The 18,863-nt window shown below is 44.1% G+C and overlaps 1 protein-coding gene across 12 annotated transcripts in view; it reads left to right on the top strand.

The window, feature by feature from the left end:
- Nucleotides 1-18,863, top strand: part of PPP6R3 (protein phosphatase 6 regulatory subunit 3) — a 114,785-nt gene that overhangs the window by 17,915 nt on the left and 78,007 nt on the right. For 6 of the 12 annotated variants that reach the window (XM_069740356.1, XM_069740354.1, XM_069740347.1 and 3 more), the window contains exons 2-4: nt 3,505-3,624; nt 6,863-6,996; nt 17,316-17,548. In XM_069740356.1, coding sequence (XP_069596457.1) covers nt 6,985-6,996; nt 17,316-17,548 — 245 coding nt within the window. In that variant the 5' untranslated portion in view covers nt 3,505-3,624; nt 6,863-6,984. The remainder of the gene's footprint in view (nt 1-3,504; nt 3,625-6,862; nt 6,997-17,315; nt 17,549-18,863) is intronic. The other 6 variants (XM_069740355.1, XM_069740358.1, XM_069740351.1 and 3 more) reach the window with 1 other exon arrangement.

Genomic DNA, 18,863 nt, shown 5'->3' with positions numbered 1-18,863 from the left:
ATGACCTGGCCGTTATTTGCAATTCTGACCAGTGTCCCTTTATGAGGTAATAACTCGGGAACGCTTCAACGAATCCTAGCGGTTCTGAGATTGTTTTTTCGTGACATATTGGACTTCATGATAGTGGTACATTTAGGTCGATAATTTTTGCGCTTATTTGTGAAAAAAATGGAAATTTGGCTAAAATTTTGCAATTTTAAAATTTTGAATTTTTATTCTGTTAAACAAGAGTGTTATGTGGCACAAAATAACATTACCCACATGTCTACTTTACATCAGCACAATTTTGGAAACAATTTTTTTTTTTTTTTTTGCTAGGAAGTTATAAGGGTTAAAATTTGACCAGCAATTTCTCATTTTTACAACGAAATTTACAAAACCATTTTTTTTTTAGGGACCACCTCACATTTGAAGTCAGTTTGAGGGGTCTATATGGCTGAAAATACCCAAAAGTGACACGATTCTAAAAACTGCACCCCTCAAGGTACTCAAAACCACATTCAAGAAGTTTATTAACCCTTCAGGTGCTTCACAGCAGCAGAAGCAACATGGAAGGAAAAAATGAACATTTAACTTTTTAGTCACAAAAATGTTTTAGCAACAATTTTTTTTTCTTTTTTTCCCCAAGGGTAAAAAAAGAAACTGGACACCAAAAGTTATTGTACAATTTGTCCTGAGTACACCGATACCCCATATGTGGGGGGGAACCACTGTTTGGGCACAAGGCTCGGAAGGGAAGGAGCGCCATTTGACTTTTGAATGAAAAATTAGCTCCAATCATTGGCGGACACCATGTCGCGTTTGGAGAGCCCCTGTGTGCCTAAACATTGGAGCTCCCCCACATGTGACCCCATTTTGGAAACTAGACCTCCCATGGAACTAATCTAGATGTGCGGTGACCACTTTAAACCCCCAAGTGCTTCACGGAAGTTTACAAGGCAGAGCCGTGAAAATAAAAAATCATTTTTCTTTCCTCAAAAATTGTTTTAGCAAGCAATTTTTTATTTTCACAAGGGTAACATGAGAAGTTGGACCCCAATAATTGTTGCCCAGTTTGTCCTGAGTATGCTGGTACCCCATATGTGGGGGTAAACCACTGTTTGGGCACGTCGGGGCTCAGAAGGGGGGGGGAGCACCATTTTACTTTTTGAATGCAAGATTGACTGGAATCAATGTTGGCGCCATGGAGACCCCTGATGTGCCTAAACAGTGGAAACCCTTCAATTCTACCTCCAACACTAAGGCTGGGGTCACATTGCGTTTTGGTCAGAGCGCTAACGGACAGCGTTGCACGGCGAAATTAACGCCATGCAACGCGTCCGTTAGCGCTCCCATTGCCCGCAATGTACCAGCGCATTGCTAGCGCGTGTCATTTTCGGCACGCGCTAGCGACGCGCCGGTCTTTTGTAGCGCGCCTCGGACGCTGCTTGCAGCGTCCGCGGCGCGCCCGAGGTCCGTTCCCCGCTCTCGCAGATCGGGGATCTGCGAGAGCGGGGACGTTAACGCGACCCCGAAACGCGACCCTTTAAAAACATTGCGTTAGCGCAATCCGCTAGCGCTAAACGGATTGCACTAACGCAATGTGACCCTAGCCTAACCCTAATCACACCCCTAACCCCATCACACCCCTAACCCCATCACACCCCTAACCCTAATCACACCCCTAATCCCAACACACCCCTAACCATAACCCTAACCACAACCTAATCTTAACCCTATTTCCAACCCTAGCCCTAATTCTAACCCTAAGTCTATGTGCCCACGTTGCGGATTCATGTGAGATTTTTCTGCACCATTTTTGAAAAATCCGCAGGTAAAAGGCACTGCATTTTACCTGCGGATTTACCGGGGATTTCCAGTGTTTTTTTGTGTGGATTGCACCTGTGGATTCCTATTGAGGAACAGGTGTAAAACGCTGCGGAATCCGCACAAAGAATTGACATGCTGCGGAAAATACAACACAGCGTTTCTGCGTGGTATTTTCCGCACCATGGGCACAGCGGATTTGGTTTTCCATTGGTTTACATGGTACTGTAAACCTGATGGAAAACTGCTACCAATCCGCTGCGGATCCGCAGACAAATCCGCACCGTGTGCACATAGCCTAATTCTAACCCTAACCCTAGTTCTAACCTGAATTCTAGCAGTAACCCTAACCCTAGTGGAGCAAAAAAAAATTATTTTATTATTGTCCCTTCCTATGGGGGGTGATAAAGGGGGGGTTTATTTATTATTTTTTATTTTGATCGCTGTGATGGGTTCTATCACAGCGATCAAAATGTACCTGTAACGAATCTGCCGGCCGGCAGATTCGGCGGGCGCACTGCGCATGCGCCCGCCATTTTGGAAGATGGTGGCGCCCATGGAACAGACTGACTGACACTGGGAGGGACTCAGGAGGTCGGTAAGTATGAGGGGGGGGGGGGGGATCGGACAGCGGGGGAGCAGACAGGAGGACGGAGGGGAGTGGAGGACACTAGATGACAGGACGGAGGGGAGGAGATCGGTGGCGGGGGGTAGATCGCGATATCCAGCCATGGCTGATGCTATTGCAGCATCGGCCATGGCTGGATTGTAATATTTCACCAATTTTCATTGGTGAAATACTACTATCGCTCTGAATGAAAGTGGAACGTCACTTTCAACAGCCAATCAGAGCGATCGTAGAGTAAGTACTGTAGTTGAGATCGCACATGCCTACAGCCTTGGCTATTGCAGAGGGAACCCAGCTACATGTATAACGGCAGGCTTACTCTGTGGATGACCCTTGTACAGCTAGTCTGCCCAATCCATCACCTCCACCTGTGTCCATCATAGTGCTGCAAGGGGCGATCTAATAACCATGTATAAGTATATAAGGGGACAATACAAATATCTCGCTGAGGATCTGTTTATACCAAGGAAGATGACGGGCACAAGGGGGCATTCTTTGCGTCTGGAGGAGAGAAGGTTTTTCCACCTACACAGAAGAGGATTCTTTACTGTTAGGGCAGTGAGAATCTGGAATTGCTTGCCTGAGGAGGTGGTAATGGCGAACTCAGTCGAGGGGTTCAAGAGAGGACTGGATGTCTTCCTGGAGCAGAACAATATTGTATCATACAATTATTAGGTTCTGTAGAAGGACGTAGATCTGGGGATTTATTATGATGGAATATAGGCTGAACTGGATGGACAAATGTCTTTTTTCGGCCTTACTAACTATGTTACTATGTTACTATGTAAGCAACACTTCACCACAGTGTGTGTGTGTATAATCAGGTAGGGGTTACATTAGTACATAAGAAGCCTTTTGCAGAGAATAGATTGAATGGCAAGAAAACCCATCAGAAGAGCCTCCGGAGGTATTCTGAGCCGTACAATGTGCATGTGTGCCAACTTGCCTTATTGCAGCCATTTAAAATGCTACTTGATTAAAAAAAAAAAAAAAAAAAAATTATTCAAGTGTTTGTGTTTGGATAATGGATGGCTCTATGGAAACAGTAATTGTTTTTTGTTTGTTTTCAGGCTGAAGAGGCTTCTGTACAGATTTCTTTTTAATGTAGTCGGGACACCCTGTAATGGGCCAGAAGTTGAGGCAACTAAGAACTGTTTTATTTTCTTAACATTTTTAGCTAATTTTAACAGGTAAGAAATAAGTATCCTGGATTATATATATATTTTTTGGTGGGGGAGAGACTTTTAAACCCCAGCTATATAACATATAAACATATCTCTTCAGCAGGTATGTTAGTGCAGCAATCTTCCCCCTCATTATGGTTGCTAACTAAAGATAAGTGGTAGTGCTTACCACCATTCGTCGCATCCTTTCATAGCAAGTGTTTTTTCCATGCATTAACCAGTTTCCATTCCTTCACATAAACTCCTATGTGACTAAACTGTACATGTATCTCCATTTTCATTGCATTTTAATTCTTATGTACATGGTAACCAGGTGATGCTACTTCCTTGGGTACAATCATTAGTGGTGTTGGTGTGCCCATATTTAACCTCTAGGTGAAAATGCTCTACTGGCACCAAATACTCAGCTCTAGATTACCAGTAATCTTTACAGTTGTCCAATAAATATATACTACCTAACTACAGGATGGTTGATAAATGTATGATTGTTGAGAACCTCAGTTCTGTGTGGATAAAGTGGTAGTGAGCATGTGCTTACAGTCCTGAGTGGTAATTGCATATGTTACATTCACATAAGTGACTTTGGGCCTCCCGTTCTTGGGATTGGTCGAGGTCTCGACAGCCAAAACTCAATGATCATGTTTTCATCATCTATTTTGTAGATATGTGGAGTATGTTTAGTTGGCAACCCTTAAAGGGAAGACCTTCTACATAAAACTATAGGTAAGGCTGTATGGGCACTGTTACATGAGTAAATCAATACTTGACATAATCTTTTCTGCCATCATGAAAAAAAATCCAGTGTCAAAAGGTATTTTCTAATTCACTGCAAGTGCATTGGGGCATGTCAAAGCATTTTCAGCTCTCGATTTATTGCCAAGCATCTTTGTTTAAAGCAGTGGTCCCCAACTCCAGGCCTCGAGGGCCGCCAACAGTGCAGGTTTTCAGGATTTCCTTCGTATTGCACAGGGGTTGGAATCATCACCTGTGCAGATGATCACATTACAACCGATGCAATACTAAAGAAATCCTGAAAACCTGCACTGTTGGCGGTCCTCGAGGCCTGGAGTTGGGGGACCCCTGGTTTAAAGGGTCAGTTCAACGTTTGTCATCTGCCATCCCTTGCACAAGTGCAGTTATTGCCTGGAACGATACACATTCAGTAAGGTTTGGACTGACTTGTCAGCCAAATTCCAGAGACTGGCACCCAGCAGGGCAATGGAGTGAGGCTGGAAGTGCTATTGAGACGCCCATTGCACTTACAGCTGATTTGTATATTACTTCAGCACTTGATCTCTAAACGAGATATCAAATTACTCAGAGTAACAGCAGCTATGCTGCCAAACATTTATTGTTTTAGGAACTTTCTCCTGACAGCTTTTCTTTTAAGCTAGGCTTCACTTTCTTGCTACTTTTCTTACCAGTTTGTACATTTTTTTTTTTTTCATACAGCAGTTTCCTCATTACTGAAAATGCTCCTTTTTAAACTGCAGTAGACTTTGTTCCCAATGCGCAAAATACATGTTCCTCCAGTGTAAAGATCTTTTGGTTTACCCAAATGATCATTGTTTTAGATAGCGCATCATCCTGTGTGAACAGGACTCGTATTATAGCAGGCTTTGCGCACTGATCTGTCTTTACAGGCAGATGCCAGTTCAGATGTGAGCTGAATGATTGGCAAACTGGCTTGTAATCTACTGCCAAGCATGTTACCAGTCAGCTCTCAATTAGCAGTGCAGTGTAAACCTTCAGTCTAAGGCAGGGGTCCCCAACTCCAGGCCTCGAGGACCGCCAACAGTGCAGGTTTTCAGGATTTCTTTAGTATTGCATTGGTGGTAATGTGATCATCTGCACAGGTGATGATTCCAACCCCTGTGCAATACTAAGGAAATCCTGAAAACCTGCACTGTTGGCTGCCCTCGAGGCCTGGAGTTGGGGACCACTGGTCTAAGGCTATGCGCACACGTTCAGGATTTCTTGCAGAAATTTCCTGAGAAAAACCTGAAATTTTCTGCAAGAAATCTGCATGCGTTTTTACTGCATTTTTGGTGCGTTTTTTTTTTTTTTGTGTGGATTTTTCCAGACATTTCCCAATGCATTATATAGTGGGAAATCAACAAAAAGTCAGCAAAATTAATGAACATGCTGCGGTTTTTTTTTTTTACCGCAATGCATTTTTTTCCGCGGGAAAAAAACGCATCATGTGCACAAAAATTGCAGAATTCATTCTAAATGACGGGATGCATAATGTATGCTTTTTTTTTTTTGCGGTTTTATAGCGTTTTTATAGCGAAAAATCAGCAACGTGTGCACACAGCCTAAAGGTTGTTTTATTGTGAGACTTTGAGGACGTTAAACTGACCACATTCTTTATCTCTGTGGTCGGATTATGCAGGGCTTGATACAATGGAGATGCTGCAATAAAACCTCTTTAAGCCCTTTTGCATTGTAACTTAATTTTAGCTGCTTTGTAACAATAAAAACCTTTGGTCTCAAAAGTGGTCATAACTAGACTTGAGCGAATATGAATTTGACATGTGTGCCATGTTTTTACCCTATTCGTGCTGAATTTGTTTGACCGGTTCCAAACGTATTTGTTCATTTCTGCTTCCATTGACTCCAATGACGTTCGGCGAATATTGTAAAAACAATATTAGCCGCTGATAGTAATCTAATTTTGAAAAATGTGCTCAACTCTAGTCATAACCTTTTAAAATTGTCCATCATCAGGTTGTATTAAGTTGTTATAAGTCCAGTCACGTGCCTTCAATCGGCGCACGGTTCAGCATCTCAACTTTCATGGCAAACTGTCCACAATTTGAATAAGCACACCATACAATGCAAAAAACCTATCAGCCACAGATGGCATGTGTCAGACACTGTGTATGATATCAGCCACTTGTGTGTTGGACTCTGAAACGCTGCGGCGTTTAAAACCTCATGATATTTGGGTATGCAGGTATTGTAATATCCAATTAACTGTTGCATGTACCATGTGAAGTATTTTTAACAATGTTGGAATTACAGATTTATTTATATATACGGTGTGTGTATATATAATATATATATATATATTTTTTTTTATGTGCTTGTTGAAATTTTGGACTCTCCGTATTAAGAAATTGCTGTACAAACAATTCCCAAGTAACTGGTTGTAGCTTCTGAGTGAAGATTCACTTTATAAAGATCTGGTACCTTTTTCCATCGTGCCTCTTTTCACAGTCTTGTTTTTCCTTATTCCAAGGGACCCAGCTTTCAGTTGGAATTTGATGGACTAATCTTTGCCTCCACCTGCCCCCGTTGAATGAATGAGAACCCCCTAATGTCATCTTGCCTCGAAGAATCATTCTGACCTTTCACAGTAACATGTTTGCAGCAGTACGAGCAGTTTTTCATTTTATGTTTCTTATATTTGTGCATATTGTATTACATGTAGATGGCGAATACATGACTGACTTGTTTTGCATTCTTTAATTTAGGTACGGTACTTCACGATCAATCTTTTCCTAGCTGCATTCTAATAATGAATATTACTCCCAAAATTCTTTTTGAATCGATAACTTTTTTTTTTCCCCAATGACTGTAATTGTCCTACTTGCTGATGCGTAAACCAACAGCTTTTGCTTTGTGATATGTCTTATAATTGGGATAGAAGGGCAGTGTTTCACATCTTGCCTGTGTTTCCTATAATATTGGCCAATGTCCTCTAGCTATGGTAGGCAGCGCTCAACCCGATAACTTTTCGGCCGTGTTCATACAGTGCAATTGTGCTGTTTTTTTTGTTTTTTTTTGTGTGTGTGCTTAATTTTAGATAATTGCAGCAATAAAATGCAGCTTGGTTACATTTTCTGAAGCCTGCATGTTGGGGTGTACTTCTGCTTTTTTCAGTACAAGTGATATTTGCCTGGGCGCTATTTGCTTTTATTTTAGGTTCTGGTGTCTTGTAATCCCTCTTCGGAGCTACTACAAGCTAGATTCGTACTAATGTAGTGTCCCTGCTGAGCACCACGTTGGGGTTTGTCAGAATCAGAGAAACCAGATTCCATTGGGAACCCTGACTAAGCCATTCACTTCAATGAGGCCGCTGGAGTCACTGTGGACATGTCTGGCCTTCATCCTGGCAGTATTGCACTTTTTCAGACATGCACAAAAACCTTACAGACCATGTTTTCATGTATGTCAGATAAAGCCCAATATTTCCAGGATGGAGGCCAGTGAGTGTTCAGTGACTCCATCAACCTCATTGAAGTGAATTGCTCCCATCGAAATCCCAGAAAAAACAGGATTCCAACAGAAACCCCCAATATAGTGCTCATCACCCCCACTAATCATCAGTTACCAGCTCTTGTGGCTTCCATATGTAAAATGTATACGAAGCTGTGGTGGTCTCACTCCGTGCGCTTTAACCTCCGGCTGCTCCTGTAGTTGATTACATCTGATTGGTGAGGATGCCGAGCGTTGACCCCACCAATGTTACATTGATGGCTTATCTTTTTGGATCGATAAATAGGAGTCTAATGGGCAACCCTTGAGAGTGGGATTAGTTGCAATGTTTGGGGATGCTTGGTTTAAAGCCTCAATCAGAAATGCAGGAAAGTGTCGGTATACGAACAGTGATGTTTAGACTGGCCATGGGTCGCCTGTTCCAAGCTCAGCAGCCAATTGTCCCTTTGAGGCTGTCAAGCGCTGGTCAAGGGATAAGTCATACTCATCTTGTTTCGCGGATGTCTGAGTGATGCTTGAGTATTCAATTTCTCTACAGCTGCATCTCCACAGTGGAAATAAAGCTATATAAGATTATTACTATCCTTTTATTATCGTTTTTTATAATTTTGTCAAGCATGGAAATTTTTGCACGGGCTTTGTAAAATAGGTGATCCTTTGTTTTGTAAAATTCTGCACAGTTAGATCATTTTAGAGGCCAATCTTCAAAAAATGGTCTGTATGAAAGGACTGCAACCATCATGGCTTACAGGCCTCTGTGAAGAACAGATCATTGTTATACAGCTGCCTGTCAGAGGCCATAAGTCTTGCAGACATATAGCCATTTCTCAGAATTGAATCTGATATGTAAACTTGCTCCAGATTAGTTAGTAGATGCATTGGACTGTCTTGTGGCCCCATTTATTCATAACTGAGAGATGCATGGTATTGTACTCTTTAGTATCGCTTATAATTACAATTTAAATACTGTTAAAAATATATATCAAAGCATACAGTCCTGTCTAATAATGTCCTCTCACACTTTGGATGCTTTTCTTTGAAACTTACTCTCTAGTGGGCATGGCTTATGGAGAAACTGACACTTTGTACCCTCAACCATTCATGTTATTCCTTACAACACTCCCATCTGACAATATTCACCTACTGTTCCTAAAAAGTGTGCAAATCTGTGTCTCATTAGTGACTCACCGTAATGTCACTGCAGTCCGTAACCAAAATACATGAAGACTGAATGTTTTGGCTTCTGGATATAATAAAAATAAAAAAAAAATAATAAAAAAAAATCTTCAGATAGCGCCAACATATTCCGCAGCGCTTTACAGTTAAACAGTTTCAAACACAACAGTCATAAGTAACAACGTTGACAATAATATAATTAAAGCAAAATAAAACGACCCTGCTCGTGAGAGCTTACAATCTACAATGAGGTGGGGGAGATGCAAAGCACAGGTGTGTATTTACAATGATGTATTTACAGGGGTGGGGGATAGGTGGAGATAGTGAATGGGCTACACGCACTCTTAAGGTACCGTCACATTAAGCGACGCTGCAGCGATCTAGACAATGATCCGGATCACTGCAGCGTCGCTGGAGAGCTGTCACACAGACCGCTCTCCAGCGACCAACTATGCGAAGTCCCCTGGTGACCAGTGTAAACATCGGGTTACTAAGCGCAGGGCTGCGCTTAGTAACCCGATGTTTACCCTGGTTACCAGCGTAAATGTAAAAAAAACACTACATACTTACATTCCGGTGTCTGTCCTCTCCGGCGCTCTGCTTCTCTGCACTAAGCGCCGGCCGGAAAGCAGAGCACAGCGGTGATGTCACCGCTGTTCTTTCTGGCCGCTGCGCTTACACAGTGCAGAGAAGCAGAGCGCCGGAGAGGACAGACACCGGAATGTAAGTATGTACTGGGGTTTTTTTTTTTTTACGTTTACACTGGTAACCAGGGTAAACATCTGGTTACTAAGCGTGGCCCTGCGCTTAGTAACCCGATGTTTACCCTGGTTACCAGTGAAGACATCGCTGAATCGGCGTCACACACACCGATTCAGCGATGTCTGCGGGAGATCCAGCGACGAAATAAAGTTCTGGACTTTCTGCGCCGACCAACGATGGCACAGCAGGATCCTGATCGCTGCTGCCTGTCAAACTGAACGATATCGCTAGCCAGGACACTGCAACGTCACGGATCGCTAGCGATATCGTTCAGTGTGAAGGTACCTTTACACACAAAATTACTTTGATTAGGGAATGTGATAGGCCGCTCTGAACAAATGTGTTTTGAGCGAGCGCCTATAACTGTGCAAGTTGTGGTTGGTCCTCATATCTTGGGGTAGAGCATTCCAGAGGATTGTCGCAACGTGGGAGAAGTCTTGGAGTCGGGAGTGGGAGGTACGGATTAGTGCAGAGGTTAGTCAGAAGTCGTTTGCAGAGCGTGGTGGTTGGTTAGGCCGATAGACAGAAATGAGGGAGGAGATGTTGGGCTACGTTCAGATTAGCGTTGCGCGCCGCTGCCTCGGCGACGCAACGCACGAAAAAACGCGTGCAAACGCACGCAAAAACGCTGCGTTTTGCGACGCGTGCGTCGTTTTTTGACAAATCGGACGCAAGAAAAATGCAACTTGTTGCATTTTCTTGCGTCCGACGCTAGCGTCAAAAACAACGCACGTGTCGGAAAACGCAACAAGAAAAACGCATGCGTCCCCCATGTTAAACATAGGGGCGCATGACGCGTGCGTCGCCGCTGCGTCGCCCGACGCAGCGTCGGGAAACGCTAATCTGAACGTAGCCTAAGGGGGTGCTGCACTGTGGAGAGCTTTGTGGGTGAGAAAAAGTACTTTGAATTGGATCCTATAATGAATGGGCAGCCAGTGTAACAACTGGCTAAGAGCAGATGCGTCCGAGTAATAGCCAGGTAGATGACCCTGGCTACTGCATTAATGATGGGACTGGAGAGGGGAAAGTCGAGTAACAGGGAGGCCAATTAATAGTGTTACAGTAGTCCAGGCGGGAGTGGACTACAGGGAGGCTGTGTGCACACGTTCAGGATTCTTCGTGGTTTTTTTCTATAAAAACGCGATAAAACCGTGAAAAACGCATACACTAAGCATCCTATTAGAATGCAATCCGCAATTTTTGTGCACATGTTGCGTTTTTTTTCCGCAGCGGAATCGCATTCCGGAAAAAAACGCAGCATGTTCATTCTTTGTGTGGCATCGAGGGGATTCCGCACACATAGGAATGCATTGATCGCTTACTTTCCGCATAGGGCTATGTCCACCAGTGGGAAGTAAGCGGATCATGTGCGGTTGATACCCAGGGTGGAGGAGAGGAGACTCTCCTCCAGGCCCTGAGAACCATATAATTGTTTAAAAAAAAAAAAAAAAAATTAATCATGAGATTCTTACCTTCCGGTGTCCCTCACAGCATTCCCGCTCCTCGCGATGCTTCCGTTCCCAATAATGCATTGCGAAAACTACCTGTGATGACGTAGCGGTCTCGTGAGACCACTACGTCACCTGAGGTCATTGCCACGATGCATTATTGGGACCGGAGCATCGCGAGGAGCGGGATGACTACCGGGGACGCCGGAAGGTGAGAATATCATATTTTTTATTTTTAACGTTCTCTTTTTACTATTGATGCTGTATAGGCAGCATCAAAAGTAAAAAGCTGGTCACACCTGTCAAACACTGTTTGACAAGTGTGACCAACCTGTCAATCAGTTTTCCAAGCGCTGCTACAGATCGCTTGGAAAACGCTAGTGTTTAGTGGGAATATGCATGCCAATTCCGCATGCGATATACCCGCCGCAGGAGTTGCAAAATTTCCGCTGCAATTCTGCAACGTGTGCACTTAGCCTGAGGGTTTTTGTTTCCGTGGTGAGAAAAGGGCAGATTCTAGAGATGTTCTTTAGGTGTAAGCGGCAAGAGACTGTATATGGGAAGTGAAGGAGAGATTGGTGTCAAACGTAACACCCAGACAGTGCGCCTGCTGCCAGGGTGATATTATGGTGCCACCCACTGAGAGGGAAATGTCGTCAGACTTGGGGAGGTTAGTAGACTGCGGGAGTAAAAGTTCGGTTTTGGAAAGGTTGAGTTTAAGATCGAGCGTGAACATGATGTTGGAGACTGCAGACAGTCACTGGCGTTTTGTAGTACCGTGGGGGTAAGGTCCGGGGACAACATGTATAGTTGTGTCATCCGCATAAAGATGGTACTGATAGCCAAATCTGCTGATGGTCTGTCCAGTTGGGGCCGTGTAGAGAGAAGAGAAGGGGACCAAGGACTGCGCTCTGAGGTACCCCGACAGTGAGAGGAAGAGGAGATGAAGTGGAGCCAGAGAACAGAACACTGAAGGAGCGGTCAGAAAGGTAGGAGAACCAGGAGAGAACAGTGTCCATAATGCCTTCTGACTGGAGCCTAGAGAATAGGAGAGGGTGGTCAACAGTATCGAAAGGTCGAGAAGAATGAGCAGAGTGTGGTCACCATTACATTTTGCTGTCAGAAGGTTGTTGGTCACTTTGAGTGCAGTTTCTGTCAAATGTAGGGGACCGAAACCTGACTGTGAAGGATCTAGGAGGGAATGAGTGGAGAGGTAATAGGCAAGGTGGGACTAGACCAGGTGCTCCAAGAGTTTAGAGATGAAGGGGAAATTGGAGACTGGTCTGTAGTTTTGTGCAGGATGGGTCGAGGGTGGGTTTCTTTAATAGAGTAATGATAGAATGTTTGAAGGAGGAGGGGAAAATGCCAGAGGAGATGGAGAGATTAAAGATTGTAGTTAGGTGAGTTGTGACGACTGGAGAGAGAGACTGGAGGAGATGTGAGAGAATGGTGTCCGTAGTGCATGTAGTCGGACGAGAAGAAGAGGAGCTTGGAGAAACGGTGCCACACAAAAGGTTGATGCATAAAATGAGAATAATGGGGATAGAGGAAAATATGTGTAAGTGGGTTAAGAACTGGCTCAGGGATAGGAAACAAATAATGGAGCACACTCGGACTGGGTCGCGGTTAGCAGTGGGGTACCACAAGGGTCAGTATTGGGCCCTCTTCTTTTTAACATATTAATGATCTTGTAGGGGGCATTCAGAGCAGAATTTCAATATTTGCAGATGACACTAAACCCTGCAGGGTAATCAATACAGAGGAGGACAATTTTTTTATATTACAGGATGATTTATGTAAACTAGAAGCTTGGGCTGATAAATGGCAAATGAGCTTTAATGGGGATAAATGTAAGGTCATGCACTTGGGTAGAAGTAATAAGATGTATAACTATGCGCTTAATTCTAAATCTCTGGGCGAAACCGTCAATGAAAAAGACCTGGCAGTATGGGTGCATGACAAACTCCTGTTCAGTGGCCAGTGTCAGGCAGCTGGTACAAAGGCAATTAAAATAATGGGATGCACTGAAAGAGGCATAGATGCACATGAGGAGAACATAATTTTACCTCTATACAAGTCACTAGTTCGACCACACTTAGAATACTGTGCACAGTTCTGGTCTCCGGTGTATAAGGCTACGTTCACATTAGCGTTTTGCGTGTTTGCGTCGGGCGACGCATGCGTCATGCGCCCCTATATTTAACATGGGGGACGCATGGACATGCGTTGTGCGACGCATGCGTTTTTTTTTGCCACAAGCGTCGGGCGCAGAAAATGCAACAAGTTGCATTTTTCTTGCGTCCAAATTTCGGCAAAAAAAACGGCGCATGCGTCGCAAAACGCAGCGTTTTTGCGTGCGTTTTTATTTGCGTTGTGCGTTGCGTCGGCAACGCAGCGGCGCACAACTCAAATGTGAACGTAGCCTTAGAAAGACATAGCTGAACTAGAGCGGGTGCAGAGAAGAGCGACCAAGGTTATTAGAGGACTGGGGGGTCTGCAATACCAAGATAGGTTATTACACTTGGGGCTATTTAGTTTGGAAAAACGAAGGCTAAGGGGTGATCTTATTTTAATGTATAAATATGAGGGGACAGTACAAAGACCTTTCTGATGATCTTTTTAATCATAGACCTGAGACAGGGACAAGGGGGCATCCTCTACATCTGGAGGAAAGAAGGTTTAAGCATAATAACAGATGCGGGTTCTTTACTGTAAGAGCAGTGAGACTATGGAACTCTCTGCCGTATGATGTTGTAATGAGTGATTCATTACTTAAATTGAAGAGGGGACTGGATACATTTCTGGAAAAGTATAATGTTACAGGGTATATATACTAGATTCCTCGATAGGGCGTTGATCCAGGGAACTAGTCTGCCGTATGTGGAGTCGGGAAGGAATTTTTTCCCCCAATGTGGAGCTTACTATTTGCCACATGGGTTTTATTTGCCTTCCTCTGGATCGATATGTTAGGGCATGTTAGGTTAGGCTATGGGTTGAACTAGATGGACTTAAATTCTTTTTTCAACCTTAATAACTGTTACTATGTTACTACTTCTGTGATGGGATTGAATGTGGAGAGTGATCCAGGGGAGATGCAGGGAGGGATGGGAGTCACTGAACTTGGGTGATTGGAAGCGGATTTCCTGATGGATATTATCTATTTTCTCTAAAGTGGGAGGCCAGGTCATCAGCACAAATGTCTGTGATAGGGGCTTGTGCTTTTGGCCTGAGGAGGGAGTGAAAGGTGTCAAAGTCTCTTGGGGTTGTTGGATAGTGAGGAGATCTGGGTGGTGAATTAGGTCTGTTTGGCGAGGTGAAGGGCAGAGTTATAGGTCCTTAACATAAATTTGAAGTGTATGAAGTCTTCTGGTGTGCGAGTTTTCCTCCATAAGCATTCAGCACTCCTAGAGCATCACTGGAGAAATCGGGTTTGTGAAGTGAGCCAGGGCTGTTATACTCTGTGTTTGGAGGTTCTGAGGGTGAAGGGCGCTACGTGGTCAAGGGTGCATCTGAGTGTCATTGTAGTGATGTAAAGCCAGATCAGGACAGGAAAAAGAGGAGATTGGGAACAGTGAGTAGTGTAGGTTGTGTGAGGGTTAATGGCTTGCAGATTTCTGAATGTGTGGTAGGTAGGGGTGTGCTGGGGTGGGCGAGGATTAGTAAGCGTAAAGGAGAGAATGTTGTGGTCAGAGTGGAAGCTGTGAGTTATCTAGGTAGGAGATTGAACAGAGCCGGACAAAGACCAGGTCAAGGGTGTTACCGTCTGTGTGTTTCAAAGGTAGAGGGCTGTGATGGCCTAGAGAAGTGGCTAGTGATAGAAACTGGGATGCAGATGTGGAAGTGGGGCTGTTAATAGGGATGTTGAAGTCTCCCAGGATAAGGGTTGGTAGTTCTGAGGACATGAAGTGCAGCAGCCAGGCAGAGAAATGGTCCAGGAATTGGGTGGGTGAGCCTGGGGGCCGGTATGACCGCTACTCTGAGGGAGAGGGGACAGAAGAGCCTGATGGTGTGGACTTCAAAAGAAGGAAATGAGTGATGGAACTGGGGGGAGATGACCTGGAAAGTGCATTGTACGGACAGGACTATGCAGACTCCACCACTGTATCTGTGGGTCTCGGGAAATGTAAGAATTGTAAGCCACCATGGGAAATGGCAGCAGGAGAGAGTGTCAGAATCCTGGATCCAGGTTTCTGTGAGGGCCAACAGATTAAGAGAGTTGTTCAGAAAGTAATTGTGTAGGAAAGGGGGCTTGTTACATACAGACCGTGGATTCCAATGAGCACAATTAAAAGGAGATGGAGTGCGGCTAATATTAATAAGGTTAGTGAGGTTTCGATGTGATGTTGGGTAGGGGCTAAGATTGGGGCATGGTGGACCAGGGTTGGGGGAGATACCCCCTGAAATCAGTAGGAGTAGGAAGATAGAGCAAGTAGTTTTTGGAATTGTAAGGATTTTTTTTTTGTGTGCGATGTGTCTGGGCAAGATGGGCTGAGGTTTTGTAGGAAGGTGAGAAGTGCATGGGAGAAGGAAGGAGAGAGGGGCTGATGGCATGTTGTGATGGAGGGGGGATGGATATGGATGGCAAGGGAACATAGGAGGATAGAAATAAAGCACAAGGATAGAAGGCAGAGCAAAGTGTGGGTTACCTGACTCCTGCACTGATTATCTGCCATGGAATAACTGCTTTATCTTGATACTTATCTTCTGAGATGCTCTGCTTACGGGATGCATGCGTGCACCCCACACTGCATACACCCCTTAGGATGTTTCTAAATTTATAAGCCACAATACAGGCTAAGGGGATATTGATTGTGGGAGCTAGTTTGGGATAATTTGGCAGCTGGGGCCAGCACAACAGGGGGTGGTTAGATGATCAAAGACATTGGGCCTGGCTACATCTATGTGCTATAGCACCTTCCACCAGATAACATCTAGACTGACCCAAGTCATGGAAATACAACAGTGAGTATTAAGTACAATGCAACAAATGATTTATACCAATGATTTAGCAGGCACATTAACATATGTAGCTAGATAGTAAAGCGGCAGATGGCAGACAGCAAGCAGAGATTGTACCATTAGAAGCTGCTTGCTGACATAGAATAGAGTGAACACATGCCGGATCAATACAGAAGTTGAATGAGATGGATACCTGTGTAATGAGAGGAGATGGGTGTTCTTTGCCATGGAATAACTGCTTTATCTTGATGCTTCTGGGATGCTTTGCTTATGGATGCATGTGTGCACCCCACACTCTTCTCAAATTAACATTTATATAACGACTAAATGTTTTTTTTATTAAAGCCTTGTGCCGTAGGGATAGGTTTCCAGCTTGTGATGTTGCAGAAGTACGGCTCCCACCTGGAGAGCCTCTAGTTGGACACCTTTGCTGTAATCCTGATGTTCAGAAATCAGGTTCTATCACACTGGGTCATTTTTAAGCTTCTGAGCGAAGTTTTCTTTAGAAGGAAAAAAGAAAATTCCTGTAATTATCAGTGGTGCTTGCTTTATTTATTGCTATTGTTACATAGATTGTCCACCACTGGATTACCACTTATTAATGAGACAAGGGAGGTGAAAAACAATTGATTCTAATGTGATCAGCAGCTGGTGGGGGCATTGCTTGTGCACTGCAGCCAATCGGCAGCTTCTGATCAGCTGCAGCGTTCACGTTTTCGAGTGGAAAAATGCTTCCTCCACTCAAGAAAAAAAAAATTGAGCACTGAAGTTCACCATGGTTTGGTTGCAGTGCTGACATGTTGCCCCTCTGGATGTTTTTGGCAGCAGAATGGAGTAAGGCAGTGCTGACTATAGAGGAGCGTCACTGTTCCAGAGAGGAGCATAAAGCTCCCCCACTGCTTCACAAGAACATTAATATAGATTTGGCCACTAATGGAGAACCCCTTCTTTTTAGGCACATCTATGAAAAAAATTTAATTTATTTGCATAATGAAAAGTTTTATACTTCTCTAATATACTTTTTCAGGGATTTTGCTAGCGTCCTAGTTTACACCTCTGGGCAATATTAGATTGAAGCAACTACATAGCCTGTATTTGAGATATTGAAATGTAACTTTCTCTCATCAGCCAAGTATGTTTTGGAAGTTCGACCTTCATTCTTCATCTCACATAGACACCCTCTTAGAAAGAGATGAGGTGACCCTAAAGGAGCTTATGGATGAGGAGGACATTTTGCAAGAGTGCAAGGCCCAGAATCGTAAACTTGTGGAGTTTTTATTAAAATCTGAATGTTTGGAAGATCTGGTGACTTTCATCACTGAGGAACCTCCACAAGACATGGACGAAAAGATTCGCTACAAGTAAGAGATTGTGATCTTGTGGTTTTATTTTTTTGTTTTTTGTGTTTTTTTGTTGGACAGACAACAAACCACATATCACCTATACATAAACATATATGGGTCAAAATAGTTCAGTAAAATTAATATGAATCAACAATATTGGAAAAATGTTACAGAAATCTGTGAAAAGTGGTATTTTTCAATACATGTAATGAAGATGGCACAGGCCTGGCAGATGTAGTTGTAATGGTAAGAGTCACTAGATGGCGATACATGACTTGTGGAATTAGAACTCTATAAAGGGAATACACACAGCGTGCCACTAACTGGTGCTAGTTTAAAGAATATGCGTTTAATCCCGTAATGACCGCCAATACGTCTTTTTACTGACCTGAGATATAAGAGAATAGCATCTCCATACAAGTGGCAATCCAGCGGCTGTACACTATAGCTGACAACTTGCTGGATCAGTCATGATCAGTCTTGGCACCGTCCATATCTGTTTAACCCCTTAGGGTACCGTCACACTATACGATTTACCTACGATCACGACCAGCGATATGACCTGGCCGTGATCGTAGGTAAATCGTAGTGTGGTCGCAGGGGAGCTGTCACACAGACAGCTCTCCAGCGACCAACGATGCCGAGGTCCCTGGGTAACCATCGGGTAACTAAGCGCAGGGCCGCGCTTAGTTACCCGATGTTTACCCTGGTTACAAGCGTTAAACTAAAAAAAAAAAAAACAGCACATACTTACATTCTGGTGTCCATCAGGTCCCTTGCAGTCTGCTTCCCGCATTCAGTGACTGCCGGCCGTAAAGTGAAAGTGAAAGCACAGCCGCTGTGCTCTGCTTTCACTTTACGGCCGGCAGTCAGTGCGGGAAGCAGAGACGGCAAGGGACCTGACGGACACCAGAATGTAAGTATGTGCTGTTTGTTTTTTTTTAGTTTAACGCTTGTAACCAGGGTAAACATCGGGTAACTAAGCGCGGTCCTGCGCTTAGTTACCCGATGTTTACCCTGGTTACAAGCGAACGCATCGCTGGATCGCATCGCTAGATCGGTGTCACACACACCGATCTAGCGATGACAGCGGGAGATCCAGCGATGAAAGAAAGTTCCATACGATCTGCTACGACGTACGATTCTCAGCAGGATCCCTGATCGCTGCTGCGTGTCAGACACAGCGATATCGTAACGATATCGCTGGAACGTCACGAATCGTACCGTCGTAGCGATCGAAATGTTAGTGTGACGGTACCCTTAGATGCTGCTGTCAAGTGACTACATCATATAATTGGTTAATGAGAGTGTGGGGGCTTCCTCTTTAACCCCC

Source organism: Ranitomeya imitator, chromosome 9 (assembly GCF_032444005.1).
Source record: "Ranitomeya imitator isolate aRanImi1 chromosome 9, aRanImi1.pri, whole genome shotgun sequence".
Lineage (NCBI taxonomy): Eukaryota > Metazoa > Chordata > Amphibia > Anura > Dendrobatidae > Ranitomeya > Ranitomeya imitator.
This window is presented reverse-complemented; position numbering and strand designations above follow the sequence as displayed.